The sequence below is a fragment of the Mirounga angustirostris genome, unplaced genomic scaffold, assembly GCF_029215605.1.
Source record: "Mirounga angustirostris isolate CCGP_5_RB_7025 unplaced genomic scaffold, mMirAng1.0.hap1 SCAF_5, whole genome shotgun sequence".
In the NCBI taxonomy this organism is placed as follows: domain Eukaryota; kingdom Metazoa; phylum Chordata; class Mammalia; order Carnivora; family Phocidae; genus Mirounga; species Mirounga angustirostris.
This window is the reverse complement of record NW_026991713.1, coordinates 37549881-37567955: the sequence shown is the minus strand read 5'-3', so window position 1 is coordinate 37567955 and position 18075 is coordinate 37549881. Positions and strand designations below refer to the sequence as shown.

General features: G+C 37.5%; 1 protein-coding gene and 1 long non-coding RNA gene across 5 annotated transcripts in view; both read left to right on the top strand.

Annotated features, from left to right (window-relative positions):
• Nucleotides 1–18075, top strand: part of ACSS3 (acyl-CoA synthetase short chain family member 3) — a 140667-nt gene that overhangs the window by 101050 nt on the left and 21542 nt on the right. For all 4 annotated transcript variants that reach the window (XR_006790593.3, XM_045872902.3, XM_045872901.3 and 1 more), the window contains 2 exons: nucleotides 7170–7265; nucleotides 10192–10255. Coding sequence is in view for 3 of the 4 variants with exons in the window: in XM_045872902.3 (XP_045728858.1) it covers nucleotides 7170–7265; nucleotides 10192–10255 (160 nt within the window). In the remaining variant the exon portion in view is untranslated. The remainder of the gene's footprint in view (nucleotides 1–7169; nucleotides 7266–10191; nucleotides 10256–18075) is intronic.
• On the top strand, nucleotides 10263–17599 carry LOC135364404 (uncharacterized). The gene is made up of 2 exons (XR_010411425.1): nucleotides 10263–11596; nucleotides 11645–17599. It is a non-coding gene; the product is annotated as an uncharacterized LOC135364404 (long non-coding RNA).

Here is an 18075-nt window from a genome sequence, read left to right as displayed (position 1 = left end):
TCTTTAGCCTCCTGGCCTGTGGGTAATGCAGACTCAAGAAAACTTGGAACATAAGAGCTCAATTTATACATGAGAAAAAGTAATCATAGTTTAATTTCTCGGAGTCAGCCAGCTAGTTAAGATTAGAATTGGAACTCTCCTTGCTCTGTGTTGTCCAGAGTCCTCCCATCTTATGTCTTATCTTATGCCTTCATTAATTCAACATTTCTTATCTAACTCAACTGCAGGTTATTTATGAGTTTTCCCACTATTAGAGGCAGGAAGGACGCCATAAGGGGGAAGGATAAGACCACAGCTCAAATTAATGGTCTGCTTCCAGCACAAAAAGTTAGGCTGCTTTGAATTAAGTGTTTTAAACAATAATCGTGCCATCTCGTGAACACAAAGATTGAACTGATTTTCTTTCACCAGTGTACATCTTACTGTTCTGCTTTCTTTCTGCTACTACCATTCAAGTTATTTATAGTGCGCTGTATAGATTCAGAGGTGGAGAGAATGGTTTCTTTACAAATTGCTTTTATGCCCATCATGATGCTGTGATTAATATGACTCAGCAGTACCAGGCTGCTGAATTGACTGATTTCCAGGACTTCAGCTCTCTGCATGGGCCACCAACTTCTAAATCTATATTGCTTAAATGTAGTGCTTCTAGAACCACAGTGTGTACAGAATCGCAGATTTTCAGATGCGGCAGGAGCTCTTATCGACAGAGTTGGGCTCTGTGAACCTGCCACTGTGTTCTTCTTAACCTGCACTCACATCTACTCTTCTTTCCACGTTGCCTTTCATGTCTGAGCCAAAATCCTGGGGTGGTCCTGGACCTCTCCCTCTTACTCTTTCTCCATACCCAAACAATCACCAAGACCCTCTGACTCTGAGCATAACTCAGATTTGGTCTCATCTTCCACTTCTGCTCACTCACCCTCATCAGACCACCAGCATCTAACTGACTTCTTGCTCTGGATTGGGATCCTCAGCTTAGTGCTCCAGTTTGCAACTGAAGAGATTCTTCTACCATGCAATTCTGAGCAAATCACTTCTGCTAAAACCCCCCGTGTCTCTCCTTGTTCCTGGAATGATATCCACATTTCTTACCATGGCACAGAAGACACTTCATGACCTGCCTTTGCTCATCTCTCTCACTTTGTCTCTTGTTCTGTTCTCTCTTAGCCACCCAATTCCCCTGAGCTTTGCTATTGCTGAATAACTTGCTGTCAGTCCCTTGATGGTCTACCTTCTCAACCTTTGCACATGCTGCTATTTCTGTTTGGCATGTCTTTCCACCCTTAACACTGCCTTCTCATTAAAAGAAATGCCTTTCAGAGAATTCCATAAATATGTATTGAAGGACTGACCTTTGAATATCAGTCTTGGGATAAGAAAATGTTGGAACAGAATTATAATGGTAACATACAGCTCTTTCTCTTCTGAATCCTCTATTCTCCCACTCCCTGATTCATTTTAGGATTGCATTATTCTGTGATTTGCTATTTATTTTTTAAGAACCCTGATCTCAATAATGGGAACTGGAGCCTAAACCCATGCAAGAAATATGTATTTACTAGTCAGCAAACATTTCTCGAGCACAAAATGTCAGGGACTAGACTGTGTTTGGTCCTGCTCATTCAAATGATTCTCAGGCACCCAGGAAGAACCTAATTTCAACAACTGGTTAGGAGACAGTTTTCAGATAATTATATGCACTTTTTTTTTTTTTTTGAGAATTACACTAGTTCTTTTTTGAAAGATTTTATAATATTTTTAGTGGGGAGTGTTCCAAGTGTCTATTGCTGTGCAAAACAAACAAACTTCAAAACCTAGCAGCTTAAAACAACATCCATGTATCATGGTTTCATGGGTGTGTGTTATGGGCAATGATCAGCAGGGGTTTTATGCTCCATGGACTGGTTTTTTTGTTTGTTTGTTTCCATGTATTGTTGATTGAGACAACTCAGACAGTAAATAATGGTGAATGGACTGGTCTGGTGGGTCCAAGATAACTTCACTCTCATGCACTGGAATGGCTGGAAGGCTGGAGTCAGTCAGGACTGTTGATGTGAATGCCTGCAAGTGGCATTTTTAGTGTGGAAGATTCAGAATAATAGGCCATTTTACATGGTGGCTCAGAGGTTCCAGAGATAGTGATCTAAAACTCTTCAGGCCTTTGCCTGGAAACAAAGAATCACTTCCACTCTTTTCTCTTAGTCAGAGTCATAAAAAAGTGGCCCAGATTCCAATAGAGAGGACATAGGTCACACCTTTCAGGAGGATGAGGCTCAAATAAATTGCAGCCATCCTTAATCTCCACCGTGGGTAAATTTCAAAGTTGTGGATGTAGCCTTCTGAATTCTTCAACATAATTTCCCCTTTGCTCGCCATTCATAAATAACTTCTGTCAATATTTTCATGTGTATCTTACCAAGATACATATTTTTGTTCAATGCATAGTATTTACAAAAAAGAGTCATATTATGCATTCTGTTTTACAGATTTTCTAAATATTTTGTGAGAATTATTTCCTATCAGACATTTTTCTATGTTGTTTGAATAGCTATGCATTAATTCTTAATAGAGAATAATCTCTATTTTTGGACAATCTTCTAAACATTAATATAAACAATACTGTGATAAATATCCTTGATGCTTAATATTTGTGAACTCCTACAAATATTGCTTTATATATATATATCCCTTAAAGTGGTACAACTGGGTTAAAGAGTATGTACATTTTTAAGGACTTTTGTAATTGCCAGATTGCCTTTGAGAAATGTTGTGTTGATCTATACACACACTAACACTTACGTAACAAAAATGATTGTCTTTGGCTTATGTGGGCAATCTGTCTCCCTTGCACCCTAGTCTTTCTGCTAGTCTAGTGAATTCTCATGTTCCTCATGTTCAGGAAGCCACAGAAATCTCAATATGAAACAACTATTCTAATACAGCATCTGTCTGTCCATGAATTTTCTCATACGCATCTCTCTCAAAACCCCAACTAAAATAAACCTGATTGCAGACAATGGATGTTGTACAAATATTTACATAAATTTTATGTGCATTGTTGTGCTTCATTAACCTTTTGTTCAAAAGCCCTCATTAGCTTGCAGGATCACTCAGACCGAAAGCTTAAGGTCTTACAAGGACTTCAAAGTAGTTTTAAATGATCTGTCTCCTCGCTACCTATCTGAGCTTATTTCCTGTTAATACTTTCCTCATTTATTCTGCTTCAGTAACACCAGCTGCCTAACTATTCCTGAAATACTCTAGGAATAAGCTTACCTCAGGACCTTTGCAGCTGTGGTTCCTTTCTCATGGGTTCTTTGTCCTTAGATGTCACGTGACATCTGTCCTCACTTGTTTCAGGTCTTTACTTAAATGTTGCCTTCTCAGGGAGGCCTTTCTGGCCCCCCAGTCAAAAATTGCAATTTTTCCCCATCACATCTCATTCCCTGTCTATGCTTTTTAAAATTTTTCTTAGTGCTCATCACTCTTTAACATGCCATATGGTTTATTTATGTTTTTTATTGTTTGTCTCTCCAACTAGAATGTGAGCTCCTTGACCATAGGAATTGTGGTCACTTTTGTTTACTATTCTATCCCCAGTTCTAATGAGAGCACCTATCCTGTAATAGCTGCTCAATAAATATTTGCTAATAAGAGATATGTCCCACCAGTACCTCCATTTGTGAATATGAGAGACTGGGCTCACTCATTGTTGCAAGGATTTTTCTTCCTCTGAGACACAGTCTGGGTCAGCCCTATGTATTCTCCCTATGCATTCTCCCTAAGAACCTCACAACTGGTACCCTTGTCTATTTCATTCTTCTCCTGTCTGTAAGAACTATGCAAACCAGTGCAAGTGGTTTAAATTTTCTAGGTTAGTCGTTAGTAGTTTTCATTTGTAAAAAGAATATTCCCTTTTCTCCCTATCTCCCTATGTAGTTGGATTAAATGCAATAATATAAACAAAAAGCACTTAGCATAGTACACAGCATAATTCATATTTGAAAAAAATGTATATTCATTTTCATTCCTTTCTTCCTTTAGAGTTAGTAGTTTTAAGGAAAATTCCTTTAGGTAACAGTTCACTAATGCAATGAGGTAGAGAGGCAGTAAAGTGAAGCGTCTGCATTCGCCGTTAATGCAGTTATGAATATAAATGTACCAAAATAACGCATTCTTCACAAGCTTCAGTTCCCTGCCATCTTCTTCCTGGGTGTCTCTTTCTAAGATTAGGTATCTGTGGAAAGATTTCTCCAAATGAAGCATCCAATTCTGTTCTTCAGAGAGAATGTTCTAGTTTGCAGCTATTTCCCGGTCACAGGGTGACATCCGGATTTCCCTTCTCCCTAGATAACTGCTAGCCGGTTAATTATAGCTTGGGCAGTGTGAAGCAGATGATTTTAGAATATATTTGCAGTGGGGCTTTGGGAATCCTTAGAAGTTTGGTTAAGGCCGGCAGTATGCCTGATGGCTTGTCCCAGACAGAAACCTGTTCTGCACATGGACCAGCCTGAGAGCCGGGGTGGTTGTGATCTGTGTGCGTGAACGTGTGAGCACACGGATGTGTGAGCACACGGGCGTGCGCTTGCCGTGCAGGTGGATCAGTACATTCTTTGGGTCTCAGGATGTTCAGAGATATAAAGAGAGAAAACCAAAGTTCTCATCCCACTTTTATCCTAACTATGGCTCCTTGTGTGGAGCCAAGGAACTGTCATTTCGCCTGAGTGTATCTTTTACATGTCACTACCAACAGTTCTTCCAAACCCCCAAATGAATATCCAGCTAAAGTCAGCGAGATACCCCAATGACTTACATTGTCTACTTGTCTACTACTGGATAATCCTTTTTATTGCCATTAAAATTCAGTCAAAGTAATCATGTAGAAGAATGTGCTGTTCATATGTCTTAGAATCATTAATTATAACAAAACAGCTGAGGGTTCAAGATGGTATCTATGTAATCACTATACAAAGATGCAGGCGGTACAAACTGACCACGTCACTAACTCATTCCTGTGTCTTCGTTTAAGACGAGGTTTTATTCTCGCTTCCTCTTCCCATATCTCCTTTCTCCCAATGTTGGGGGAAGAAGAACAGAGTGCCCGCATCTTTCCTAAGAATCCACAGGGACATGAGATGCAGCAGAGGGCAGTCAGAGCTTTGTTGTGGTGGTTTTGTGTTTGTTTCTCTTTCAGACAGCAGGTCCTGAAGCCATCTTCAGGAAGGTTCGTTTGTAGGTTCTAGAGCCATCTGTTGACACGTTGCTGAGAGGCTTTATGGTGTTAAGAAATGTAGAGAGTTTGAACTTGAAACGATTGCAGTGCCTCTGGTGAGAAACTAAACCTGATGAGACACACTTTGAACATGGAAGATGTGCTTTAGCAGTTGCTTCCCCTGCCCAGGGTGTGAGGGGGAACAGAAGCGTCATAAGGGGGACATCTCCCTGTGTCCTGTGTCCTAGTAGCTTCTGTGACTGCAGTCACCTTGCTCTGTCAGCACACCTTCCTTTAAGCCCCTCACTCAAACTCAACAGGGGGTTGCTTCCTGGTACCACACTGCTCTTGTCTCTGTCAGTTTGGAGGACCGCTGAGTCATTACTGAGACATTTTTAAAAAGGCAAAGGGAAAAATGTTGCTAACCTTTCCAAATATGGGGGTTTCCTTCCCTGCTTTGCTTGTGCTGTAGGGAGAGAAGACAGGGGGATTGCGTGACTGATGGAATGCCATTTTGTATAATACCTGTCCATTTTTTGTCATGGTATGAACACATTTGAAACATTTGTCATGGTATGAAGCCATTTGAAAGTTCTTTGTTAAACATCGAAATGTCTGCTCTGGTGACTTGCTGCTTCTCCTCAGCGGTGACCATAGGGCTTAGCATCTTAAGCACTGGACTGTGACTTAGGAACTGTGTTTTAATGTTCCAGAGTCCATCCCCTGTTACTGATGCCAGGTGAGCCACCATCCATAAAATGTGAATCATAAACCAAACTACTCTGGAAAGTAAAGAACAGTAATAAATTCTTCCCACCATTCTAAAGTGATATAAATGTACGATAAGTTATGATAGAAGCCATAGTAGAAAGAATACATTCTGAGTCCTTAGGAAGATAGATTTTTAAAAAATATTTTGGATTACTTTGGATCCAGTGGTTTGGCAGTTAATCCCTTGGGTATATGTACTGTATGTTTGTGTGTATAATATTAAGCTACTAGTTCCAAAACTTTTCTCAGTCAGTACCTCTTACCCTGCTCCTCCACACATGCAAATCTCATATTTAAAAGATTCTGCTAACCCCAAACTTGTGTTCACCCATAATAACAAATGCATTTGTCCATAAAAATAATCACTTTCAGCGCGTACAGCTATCATATAATAGCTGCTATTGTTCTGACTATTAACAATTTGAGACAGAGAAAATGATTTCATCATGTTTGCTCATCCATGCAGGTTAATTGTGGCAAAGTCTCTGGTCTTGATGAAATAATCAGCATAGCATAAATGTCCTTCTTTCCTTCCTTCCTTCTTCCCTTCCTGCCTGCCTGCTTGCCCTGTCTGCCTGCCTTCTAGGAGCCCAGGGACAACAGATTGAGAGCAATTTGATAGAGCATTGTTAAGTTCAGCTGTAAATGCAAGCTCTCTAGGCAGCTGTAGTTCTTTCAAAATTAGAGTTGATATTGTTCATATATTCCCCAAAATCTTTGGGTTGCTTATTCCAGAGATTAAGCCATAAATAACAGAAATATCTTGCACGTAGCTATTATTTACCATGATAAAAATCTTTAGGTGAATTAAGAGAGAGCATCTTTTCTAAAGATCTTTGAGTTTTTATCATGTGTTGTAAAATTCTCACAGCCACATAATTCTATATTTTTCATGCCTGTTGATTCATAACCAAGAACATTAGAGACACCTCTCTTTTCTTTAGAAGAAGCGTTACTCTATACATTATTCTCAATTTGTGTCCTTAGATTTTAAGACTGTTGGATCTGGTATCGATTGCTGGATCTTTTTTTCATTTTTAAAGAATACATTTCCACTCCTCATCTATTCCTCATGCAGTTAAAGTCTATGACAAACTTGGGGGTAGGGGGCAGGGCATACATCGAAGAAACATCATGATTTCGAGTTTAAGTATTAAATGATAAATAATATTTATTTCTCCAGAGACTGGATCCCCAATTACAGCATCATGCCTTGGATTAGGTAATTCTAAAACACCTCCTCCAGGACAAGCAGGAAAAAGTGTTCCAGGATACAATGGTGAGAAATGACCCTGATTATTTGGAATATGTAAGGTTAATAAATTTGGTATTTATCCATGTCTAATGCCAGTCAAACTGCACAGTAGGTGCTTAAAAGTATTTGACTGAATGAATACTTCGTACTATAAATAAATGCCTTAATTTTGCTATTAGTCAATTGGATCAAAAATAAGATTGTCGACTTCCAAGGACATGTTCTAAATGGCTGTCATAACCAGGAAAATAGTATTTATAGGGTACATTAAGGATATGGCTGTGAAATTAATATGTATGGAATCCTTGCTAGGTGCAGAGTACTTTGCATACATCATTTCATTTAATGATGAATTATATTTAATTCAGAGGTATCATTACCATTCTAAAGATGAGTTAACTGGTGCCCGGAGAGATTGAATCACTTTCTTGAGGTAATACGGCTGATTAGCGCCTAGAGACGTTTTATTTTGTTTGTTTGTGTGTTTTTGCTACAAAAGTTGCAGTGTTTCCCATTATATATATGCCACTGTTTAATTTAGGAGTGATGATAAGGCTTCTGAACCTTGTTGGCTAAAGATAAGTATAAAAAGTAAAGATTCAAAATAAATAAAGATTCTAAATAGAAAAATCACTTCATCCATGCTGGTGGTATGTGACGATGGGATATAATATATTTTAAGTATTTGCTCTAGATTGTTGGTAGCGGTTATAATAGTTCAGTAATTTTCCATGGGCTCCACTTGCTAGTTGCATAACATACAAGTCACCTAGCTTTTCAGAAATTCGATTTCCTTATTTCTAAATGGGAATAATAATTCCACATGCTTCATAGGGTCATGATGTAACACAATGAAGCATTAACAGAAGCACTTGCCAGTAACCAGACTGAACTAAATCTCAGCTAGTCGTGTGGTGCTATTTCAGGGAATATGAAGAACAGAAGTTATTTTATATGCATAAGGTCACACAATTTAGCTTAATAGATTTATGAGGAAAACCCATCTTTGGGAGACAGAAAACGGTTCCTACATATAGTTTCTATTTGCATGTAAATTATAAAATATAGAGAATATATAAAATATATATCCTCTGCCTCTCTGACATAAAAATACTGTCTTTTCTTTCTAGGACAATGATTAGTTAAGGAAAGGTGGATCATTTGACTTAGCCTAGCAGATGTATTTGTAAAAAGAAACTTTAGATTTTTTTTTTTTTAGGGCAGAAATAGATATTCTGTGAAGTCAGTGACTTTTCCAAGCATGGGGAGGTGAACCCAGCTCTAGTGAAATCCTCACTTTGAACGGTTCTGTCATCCTTGCTCCTTTTATTGGAAAAATTGCTTTGTGTTGAGCCATTTTTAGGGGCTGATGTTTGTGGGAGATGTTAAATGCATTTCCCTTTCAGCATTTTCATATTGAGCTATAAGAAAGAGTTAAGCTTTGATGCCTCATGAAATTTCAGCACAGAAATTTCTCGTTGTCTGAAAGCCCTTGGCTGACAGACAGTATATAGGTTAAACGTTAGAACTAAAGTATCTATAACCAAGGAAGTAGTGACTTTATGACTCATGATTTTTATGTTTTGTGGTTAGTCAGAGATTCAGAAACATAATGTAGTATTCAGTAGTATAATAAAAAAGCGGTATCCACTTGGGAAAGGAAAGAAAACCATTTTTGTGTGTGTGAAAAATACTCAATGTGATGTAACAGTTTCACATTGATTGAGTACCTTACACAAGCTTGTCACTTTTTTCTTCAGGTGATTCTTTTTTTTTTTTTTTAAAGATTTTATTTATTTATTTGAGAGAGAGAATGAGAAAAACAGAGAGCACATGAGAGGGGGGAGGGTCAGAGGGAGAAGCAGGCTCCCTGCCGAACAGGGAGCCCAATGAGGGACTCGATCCTGGGACTCCAGGATCATGACCTGAGCCGAAGGCAGTCGCTTAACCAACTGAGCCACCCAGGCGCCCTCAGGTGATTCTTATAACAACACTGAGAAAAGAATCGCTCCCACTTTTTATCTAGAGAAATTGAGGGCGTAATACTTGTACAGGGGAGCAGAGTAAATTGGCCACTGTTCTGAGATTTGGGGAAGCAAACATTAGTGAGGCATGACCTCCAATCTTAATGACCTTCTAGTCTTGTGAGAGGAATATTTATACCACTACTAATTGTCAGAATAGAACTTTAAAACAAAGTGCTCTGGGAACACAAAGAAAGGAACGATTAATTTTTTCTGGGGACAGTGTCCTTCTTTTCTCATAGCCTCGCTCAGTAGAACAACCTGGATGGATGAAGCCACATAAAGGATCAATGAGAGCTTAAAACATGATGATATATCCTCATTTCCAGCTTGCACTAGGGGTTACTGAATGTGGATTCAAGCTTCGACCTCCTAAAATCTTTCAGGATTTTAACAGTGTATTTTAACAGAAAGCACTGGGATAATATTTGGGAATTAAATGGATCTTGAAGGCTCAGAAGTGGATATTAAGCTTTAAATCAGAAGAAGGGGTTTCCCAGGCTTAAATACCTTATTTTTATTGCTTGAAATATTTTTTGGTATATTTTAGAACTTGATTTGTTTCCTTTAATTTTTGAAAAGCTGCATATATTTTTAATGTTTTTGGTAGACTAGAAGGCAATGTTGAAGTGGCTATAAACATGGGTTATGAAATTAACAGCATGTTTGAAATGCAATGTCTTTACTTAAGGGGGGTTCTGAGGGAAAATTCATGATCTTGTTAAGAATCAAAGCATGTGCTCTTTTAATTTTTTGTGAGACATGTTAGCATAGTTATATGTTCACGGTCTCATAGAAATTAAAAGATGCCTGTGAAGCTACAATTTTGGGGGTTGGATATAGGAAACATGGAAAAGTTTAAGCTTTAAGGGTATGCATTTTTATTCAAATTTATATTATTTGTTTGTTTATATTTTACTTTGCAGTTATGATTTTGGATGACAACATGCAAAAACTGAAGGCTCGATGTTTAGGAAATATTGTGGTAAAGTAAGAAAGATTTGCAATGCTACTATTTAAGAGAGCAAGAATTGATATATAATATTAAGAAAAAAATGGAGTGTTTGTGATGATAGTCCTAGGGAGGGGGTTACAAAATAAGCTCGTGCATTGTTTGAGGATACACAGTGCCAACTCTTGTCATTAAACATGGAGGCCCCATTAAGGAGGGCATGTGATCTGATGAGCACTGGATGTTATGCAACTAATGAATCACTGAACACTACATCAAAAACTAATGATGTACTATATGTTGGCTAATTGAATTTAAATTTTAAAAATAAATAAACATGGAAGCCCCCTAAAGTAGAACAAATTTAGATATGATTTTTTTTTAAAGATAAATCTTCCATTTTAAATAATTTTTTGATGATACAAGTAATGTGTAGGTGATCAATTTAACTTAAATGCCAGAAATATAAGGAAGTCTATAAAGATTCTATACTCCCACCCTTTAGCAATACAACATTAATTTTATAGTATATAGGACTTTTTCCTTTTGGCAAGCATTTTAGATTTCTGAAACAATTCAGCTTATTCTGTATTGCTGTTTTTCCTTAAACTTGTCTCACGAGCATTGTTCACTTTAACTCTGCCTCTAAAAATGTTTGTCCCATCCTAGAACTCTTAGTCTTTTTCGAATATTTATGATTATAAATAATGCTGTATTGAACATCTTTCTTTGTGTTGTCTTTTCTTCTTTTCTGATAATCACTATAGTGTTGCATAATTTCTGAAAGTGTGATTACTAGGTCAAATAGTAGCATAATATAAAATGCCTGACTCAGCAAGTACAATTCCTTGCTAATGTTTTTCAACCTTGTTCATTTGTAAGCAAAAGTGTCAAAATTTGAAGGGAAATACTAAAATTTGCTTTGATTAAATCCATACTTTAAAATTGTTATGCTAGTGGAAGCTGAAATGGAAGTTGATTAAGTTGGGGGGGAAATAGGATGTGACATTTTAATAATTGATACAGGTCACTTTAGTGCCTCTGATTAGCATGACATTGATATGATATGGTTTAGTAGTAGAATTTGGCAGAAGGAGCTGCTATAAATAAAGAACATTGTATGTCAGGCCTGAAAAAAGCTTTGTTTTCCCATTTATTTAAAAAAATTCTTGGAAAAAAATTGTAAAAATAAAAGAATTCTTGGGGCTCCTGGGTAGCTCAGTCGGTTGAGCATCTGACTCTTGGTCTCAGCTCAGGTCTTGATCTCAGGCTTGTGAGTTCAAGCCCCTCATTGGGCTCCAAGCTGGGTGTGGAGCTTCCTTAAAAAATAAAATAAAATGAAATAATAAAAGAAAAGAATTCTTATGACTTGGCATCCTGTCTCAGGTCAGAGACCTAACCTGAGGTACGAAATTGTCTCAGGTTAGGTCTCTGAACTGCAGGATACCAAACACATACCCTCACCAGTCCCTAAACCTAACCCGAACCCAAACCTGAACCCTAGATCTGAGGGGAAAAAAAAAGGAAAATGTGGTATATTTATACGATGGACTATACTCAGCAATAAAAAAGTACGAGATCTTGGCACTTACAACAACAGGGATGGAGCTAGAAAAAATTATCTCAGGTTAATAAAACATTTAAAATTCTGTGAAAATTAAATGAAAAACAGTAACTTAAAAAAGAATGTATTTCTTCAGGTCAAAATACTTTAACGTTACAAAAAGCTAACAGAGCAGATACACTTTATGATACAATTCTCAGATTCTCATGCTATCCCTAAACATAAAAGCACTATATTGCTTTTTTCAAGTTTAAATTTTAAGACATCTTGTTGGCAAGATGGAAAAATTAAATACTGAATATACCATTTATATTCATATTATTCTGAGCCAGAATGCATGTTAACATAGAGCTGGTTGAAATCTGACCTCTTGGGGGAAAATGGTAGGGATGGGGGGATGGCGTTCTAAGAAATTAGTAATCTGAACAAGATTGTTAGTGGTTGTTTAGCTTACTTAGGGAAGCACATGGTTTTTGAGAGCCTTTAAAAGCACTCTAGCAGCATACATTTTTTATATAACCTCCTAACTATAAGTGAGTCTATCTATTTCATAAAGCAACTCATGTACGATCCTAGGGGTAGTGTTTGATCTAGCAGTTTTATACCCTTCATGTGCTCTATCATTCTAATTATTGGTGGCTTTGCCCTACTTCCATTAAAAAATAATAAAATATAGCAACAGCCCACATAAACTATATTTTTTCTTGAAGCCATTGATGTGACTTCTAGTACTTAAGAGTAACATAACTATTGCCTTAAAGCATTTTATTTAAATTGTCACCAGTTCAGAATTATTTCCTTCCCTCTGCATTCCTGAACAGGGAATTTTATTGTAATGATCTGGGATTCTGAAATTTCTATGTGAATTATTTGAAGGTATAATATGTTATGACATGCAGTGGAGTCTGATTCTTTCCTTGAGCTAATAGTGAAACTAGATGTTTGAAAATGTTATATATATTATATATTCAAAAGGTAAAGTAGAAAAAACAGGAAAAAAATGTTCCCACTAAGATCTCCTCTTTAAAAAAAAATAGTTCTTGAAACCTTATTTTAGGATCTCGTTTTTATCTGGGAGATCAAGGATTTCCTTTGGAAACCCACTTCTCCAGTGGCCTTTCCACCCTAACCCATCAACGTCAAAATTATTTGTGCATCTCAGCGGCAGTATGCGAAGGATGTTTTCACGTTTAACATCTATCCATAAGACCCATAGCTGTTCTTTGTACCTTGAGGGGATACATCATTCATCCAGAATGTGAAATGGTCAATGAATGCTTTTTAAGAGCTCATAATAAATATGTTTAATTGAATTAAGGGGAAGAAAAAAGCACAGCTTTTTGAGATAAGATTATTCTGGTTTTAAAAAAAAATAGTATGTAATTTGAGAGATAATAATTTTTTTCCCCGCAGACCACATTCTAAAAAAGGTCTGTGATCTGAAAGCAGGCTTCTTTCTAGAGATTGGCCACATGGGTCCCCCCAAAAAACCTTGGTGGACTGTAAAAGGGATTATATCAGATATACAAAATATCTGAGACTCTAAATTTTAAGAAATTTGAAAAAGTCTTAAAATTCAAATTTGAAAAAACTTACAACAAAAGTTAATACATATTTAATTAAATATCTTTGAAATTTAACATCGTAACAACTTCATGGTCAATTTAGTCTTTTTTTTTAAGATTTTATTATTTATTTGACAGAGAGAGACACAGCGAGAGAGGGAACACAAGCAGGGGGAGTGGGAGAGGGAGAAGCAGGCTTCCTGCGGAGCAGGGAGCCTGATGTGGGGCTCGATCCCAGGACCCCGGGAGCATGACCTGAGCCGAAGGCAGACGCTTAATGACTGAGCCACCCAGGCGCTCCGTCAATTTAGTCTTCATAAATTTTTCAGTTCATTTGCAAACAACGTTTAGGTCTTATTTTCTCATTCTGCACAGTTTCTGAATATATACAGTGACTGCTGAGAAATAAGAGCCAATCGTAAACTAAATGTGTGGCTTCTTGCCAAATAATTTTAAAAGCAAAATTATAACTTTTCTTCCAGAAAAATTCTAGTTTCTATGGTGTATTGTTATGTTTTATTATTTGTGCACACATATGGGGTAAGGCCACTGGTAATAAGAATAATTAGGGCCCATGGAGGACTTGAAACTGAGATGGCATCAAAAGCCACCCCTGAGAGTGACCCCTGGCCAGAGATAGATGTCCACTCTCAATTATTCATATCCATGCTTTTCTTTATTATCTTGTATGGTAACTAAGTAGGAGCAGTTTGAAAGAGCAGTATTCCCTAATGTTATTTATGTTCACTAATCGTACTTGGAGTATAATTACAAGAATATGGGGAAAGTCGGCATGGAATATTTGAAATGTATGGGGCTTAAACTATATTAAAGTAAGTCAGTAAAAAAATGACTCATTGTTTTAACCCCAAATTTGTTTGCTTTTGTAAGTACTGCTATAGCTGCTTCTTTCACTATAAAATCTGTTATGAATAGGATAAATAATAACATTGGAAACCATCTTTCTCTGACAGTTTCTTTAAAATCTGAAGCTATAATCATATTTCCACCGTTTTCGAGATATTAAATGTAATGATTCATTTTATCATATTAAGACGATTCACCTAAAATGAGAAATAGTGGTATGTGGAAATGTTGAACAGAAAACTCTAGCTCTGCTTCATTTTTTCCACTTCTTTGTTAATGCTTTTTAGAAATCACTGTTTTGCTCTCCTGGGGATCCCTTCACTGGAACGGAGACATTTAAGTGATTCCTAAACTACCATAGACCCTAAGATGTAATAAACATGAATCCTACAGCTTTTGTAGATTCTCTGCATTCATAGGATTAGCCTTTCTAGTAGAAGAGAAACTACGCATCTTTGTGGATGTTAGCAAAATCCTTTGATTTTGAAACCTACTCCAGGCAGTTAATTTAGTGGGAAAGTTATAGTGTCTGAATTGCTATGAATGCAGAATGTTCATGAATTGTGGGAGGTGTCCTGCAATTGCATCCAGAGCTCTAAAGTGCAGAAGTAAAACGGCCAGTAATTTCCAAGCAACACAGAGCAGGGCATGAAAGAACATTTTAGCTGCAATTGCCTTCCTCAGTACCACACTGCTCACTGTTATTAAAGCCATAGGTCTCTGGCTACTGTCACAAGTAGGCAATAGTTGATCAAAACCAACTTGTACTGACTAATAAATCTTTCCACTGTATTCAGTTTTTTAAAAAAAGAAAAAAATAATAAGTCCTCTTTTATGGGCCTGCATTTTTCTTGGACCAGATCCAGTTGTTGTTACTGGAAGTGGGGCTTGTCTGACTCTTGCTGTGTGCCGGGGGGGTGGAGGTGGAGGGGTGGGGGGGTTGGGGTGCCCTGCAGGCAGTGGCAGGGTAGGAGGGAGCTATAGGGCAGGGTCCTGGTGGCTTCTACTCTGGTGCCTGCCAATTTCTCAGCCTCCAGATATTGAACTCCTGTCCCCTAAAGGTGTTTGTTCACATCTTTATAGCTTCGCAGGAGTGATTTAGTCACTTTGCTGCTGTTTTGGGAAAGGGTCAGGACAGCTTTCTTTTCTTCATTGTATCCTTTGAGTAAAACTAAGGATGACACATAATTGTAATCATGTTCCTTTCTAACTATCATACGCAGATTTTAGTATGATCTTTTATTAGCCTTACGACATCACTGGGAGGTGGACAGTGGGACAGATATTATCCTCATTTTAGGCATGGGTATCTAAACATCTTTCGTAGTGACACAGCTAGAGATCACATTTATAACCTAGTCTTTTGTCTGTCTAGAGAGAAAGAAATTATGGCCTAATCAGTCCCTTTGTGGGGAGACAAAAAGTAGCCTTATATGAAAAATCTCAAGTAAAGCCTACAGACTCCATAGGAAATGCTGGGAGGGCAAAGTTGGGATCTAATCCCACAGTTCTCTAGGGAACAGGAGTTATAGCTTCAATTTACTTCTGTTACCATGGGGATTCCTAATGGAACAGTAAATACAGACCATCCTGTATCTGGGAATGGAGACATAGAAGAATTTCACATTCCAGAGTGATCCGGAATGTCCTCTTCTACAGTGATGAGCATTCCCTTCTTATCTGTTTAAGGATTTCTCAGCACTCCCATGCTTCCCCATCAGCGGGGTTGTGTGCGCACGCGCGCACACACACACACACACACACACACGGGATCACTTCTGTTATTTCTGTTTCCCCTTAAGATTGGTCTCTGAGGAAAGACATTCTCCAAGGGTAACTCTTCATTCACAGTTGGACAGGTTGCAACAAAACTTCCCTTTCACTCTGCTTGAAAGAGATGGGGAAGGTATCACAGAATGGTAACATTTTATCTTGGATTTGAAGGAGGAGTACAGACGCTAACCAGCCCATGTCTCAGTATTTTCAAGTCTTCCCCTCCTTCTGCCAATCTAATGTATCTTCATGTTATTATAACTACAGAAAACAGTTTTCATTTTCTGTAACATCTCTGTGAGGTAGACAGTAGGATAGATATTATCCCCGGGGCATCCATTTTACCAGAAGGAATAGGATAATTATTAGGATATTCAACAAGAAAAATGTTAATTTGGAATTCTGTTTAAAAAAAAAATCTGCTCCAGCTTATATACACCTAACTTCTCTCTGGAGCTTATTGCTGCTCCTGTTTTATTTCATACTCCCAATTCTGGAAGCCTCTCTTCCTGCTTTTCTTTAGGACCATTATATGGCATCTTTCAAGGTTCCTTTTTTAGACTCTCTTTCTAATATTGAAATTGCAACATCTGAATTTTTAAAATGTATCAGACTTTATTAGTGAAGAACACATAGCATTCCCTCATGTTATCCTACTAAGTACTAATTGCAATCTCCTATCTTGCTCTCCAGCCCGTTCCTCAATTAGATTTGGGGATATTGAAGTAGTTTTCTGGGACATCTCAAAAATGATCAGGAGGCACAGATGCCATTTCCAGCAGATCCACCCCTTGGCTTTTAGTTATGGGCTTAGTTTCAGGGATAAAACTTTCCCTTCCAAGAGCTCCTGCCGGTACAGAGTCTAAGGACCCGCTATAAAACTTGCCTGACACACATCTTTATGTTATTTCATTAACTTAATGGAATAGACATCATTCATGACAATCTTTCTCCTTATCTATATTATAAAAATACTAAGTTTCTTATAGTACCATTATGCCAGGATCTTCATGTGTCTGAGACCGGAATTTAAATCTTTGTATCATTAATGTCTAACACAGTGACTGAGGAATACCAAGCATCCAACAAATATTGATTGAAGAAAATAAATACATGAGTTAGTGCACACATGCATGTATGCATACATGAATGAATGAATAAAAACATAATTCCTCTGGTATTTTCTTCTCTAACTTTCATATCTTCATTGCCCCCTCACTGGCTGCTTCTGTTCACATCGTCCCCATCTTAAATCAGCCTGCTTCTCTTCCTTAAATCAATGACATATCTTTTCTTCCAGTCATCCACAAACTTTTAAAAAGTGTAGTCTAACTTCCTGCCTCCACTTTCTTACTTCCTGTTTACTTTTTAATCACTCCTGTTTCTGTCTGCTCCACACCACTGAAATGGCAATCCTGAGAATAAAGTATCTTAATCACTAAGTTCCCTGACCTCTATTGAATCGCTTTCAAACAAAATCTGTGCTTTTATGACCTTGTTGAACACTCAGTCATTATTAAAATTCTACTGGAGTGGCTCCTAAGATACTATTTTTTCCTAGTTCTCAAACATTTGATTTTCTTTTGTTTTTGTTTACTGATCTTATTTCTTTGGTCCTTAAAGAAAAATAGCATTTGGCCTTGAATTTTTCCTTCCAGTTCATGCACTGTCCCTGGATCATATCCTTGGCATGTTATTCTTAATTCTCAGGGTCTATAGGTCTATACAAATTTATGCAGACCCTTCTCATAGGAGTGAGAAATTGTATAAAAATCCCTACTGTCCCTGTTCTTCAAAAAATTTAAGCAGGTGTTTAAAATATTGTGCAACAGCTGAAAAAGCCCATGTCCTTAAAGTTCGTTAATTTTTTCCCCCCTGGAGGATGGCTACCTATTCTTTAACTCTCTAAGCTTTAATTAATTATAAGAATATAATCTATCTGTTACTAATTGTTGTACCATAGTTCTCTCAGGAAGTAAGAGAAAACCCAAATTATCAGGGCATCTTCTTTTTAAGGACAGAGGTTGCAGATGTAACCAACTTCTGGGAAGTATAACATGTTCCTTTTCTCTCTAGTAACACCCTTACC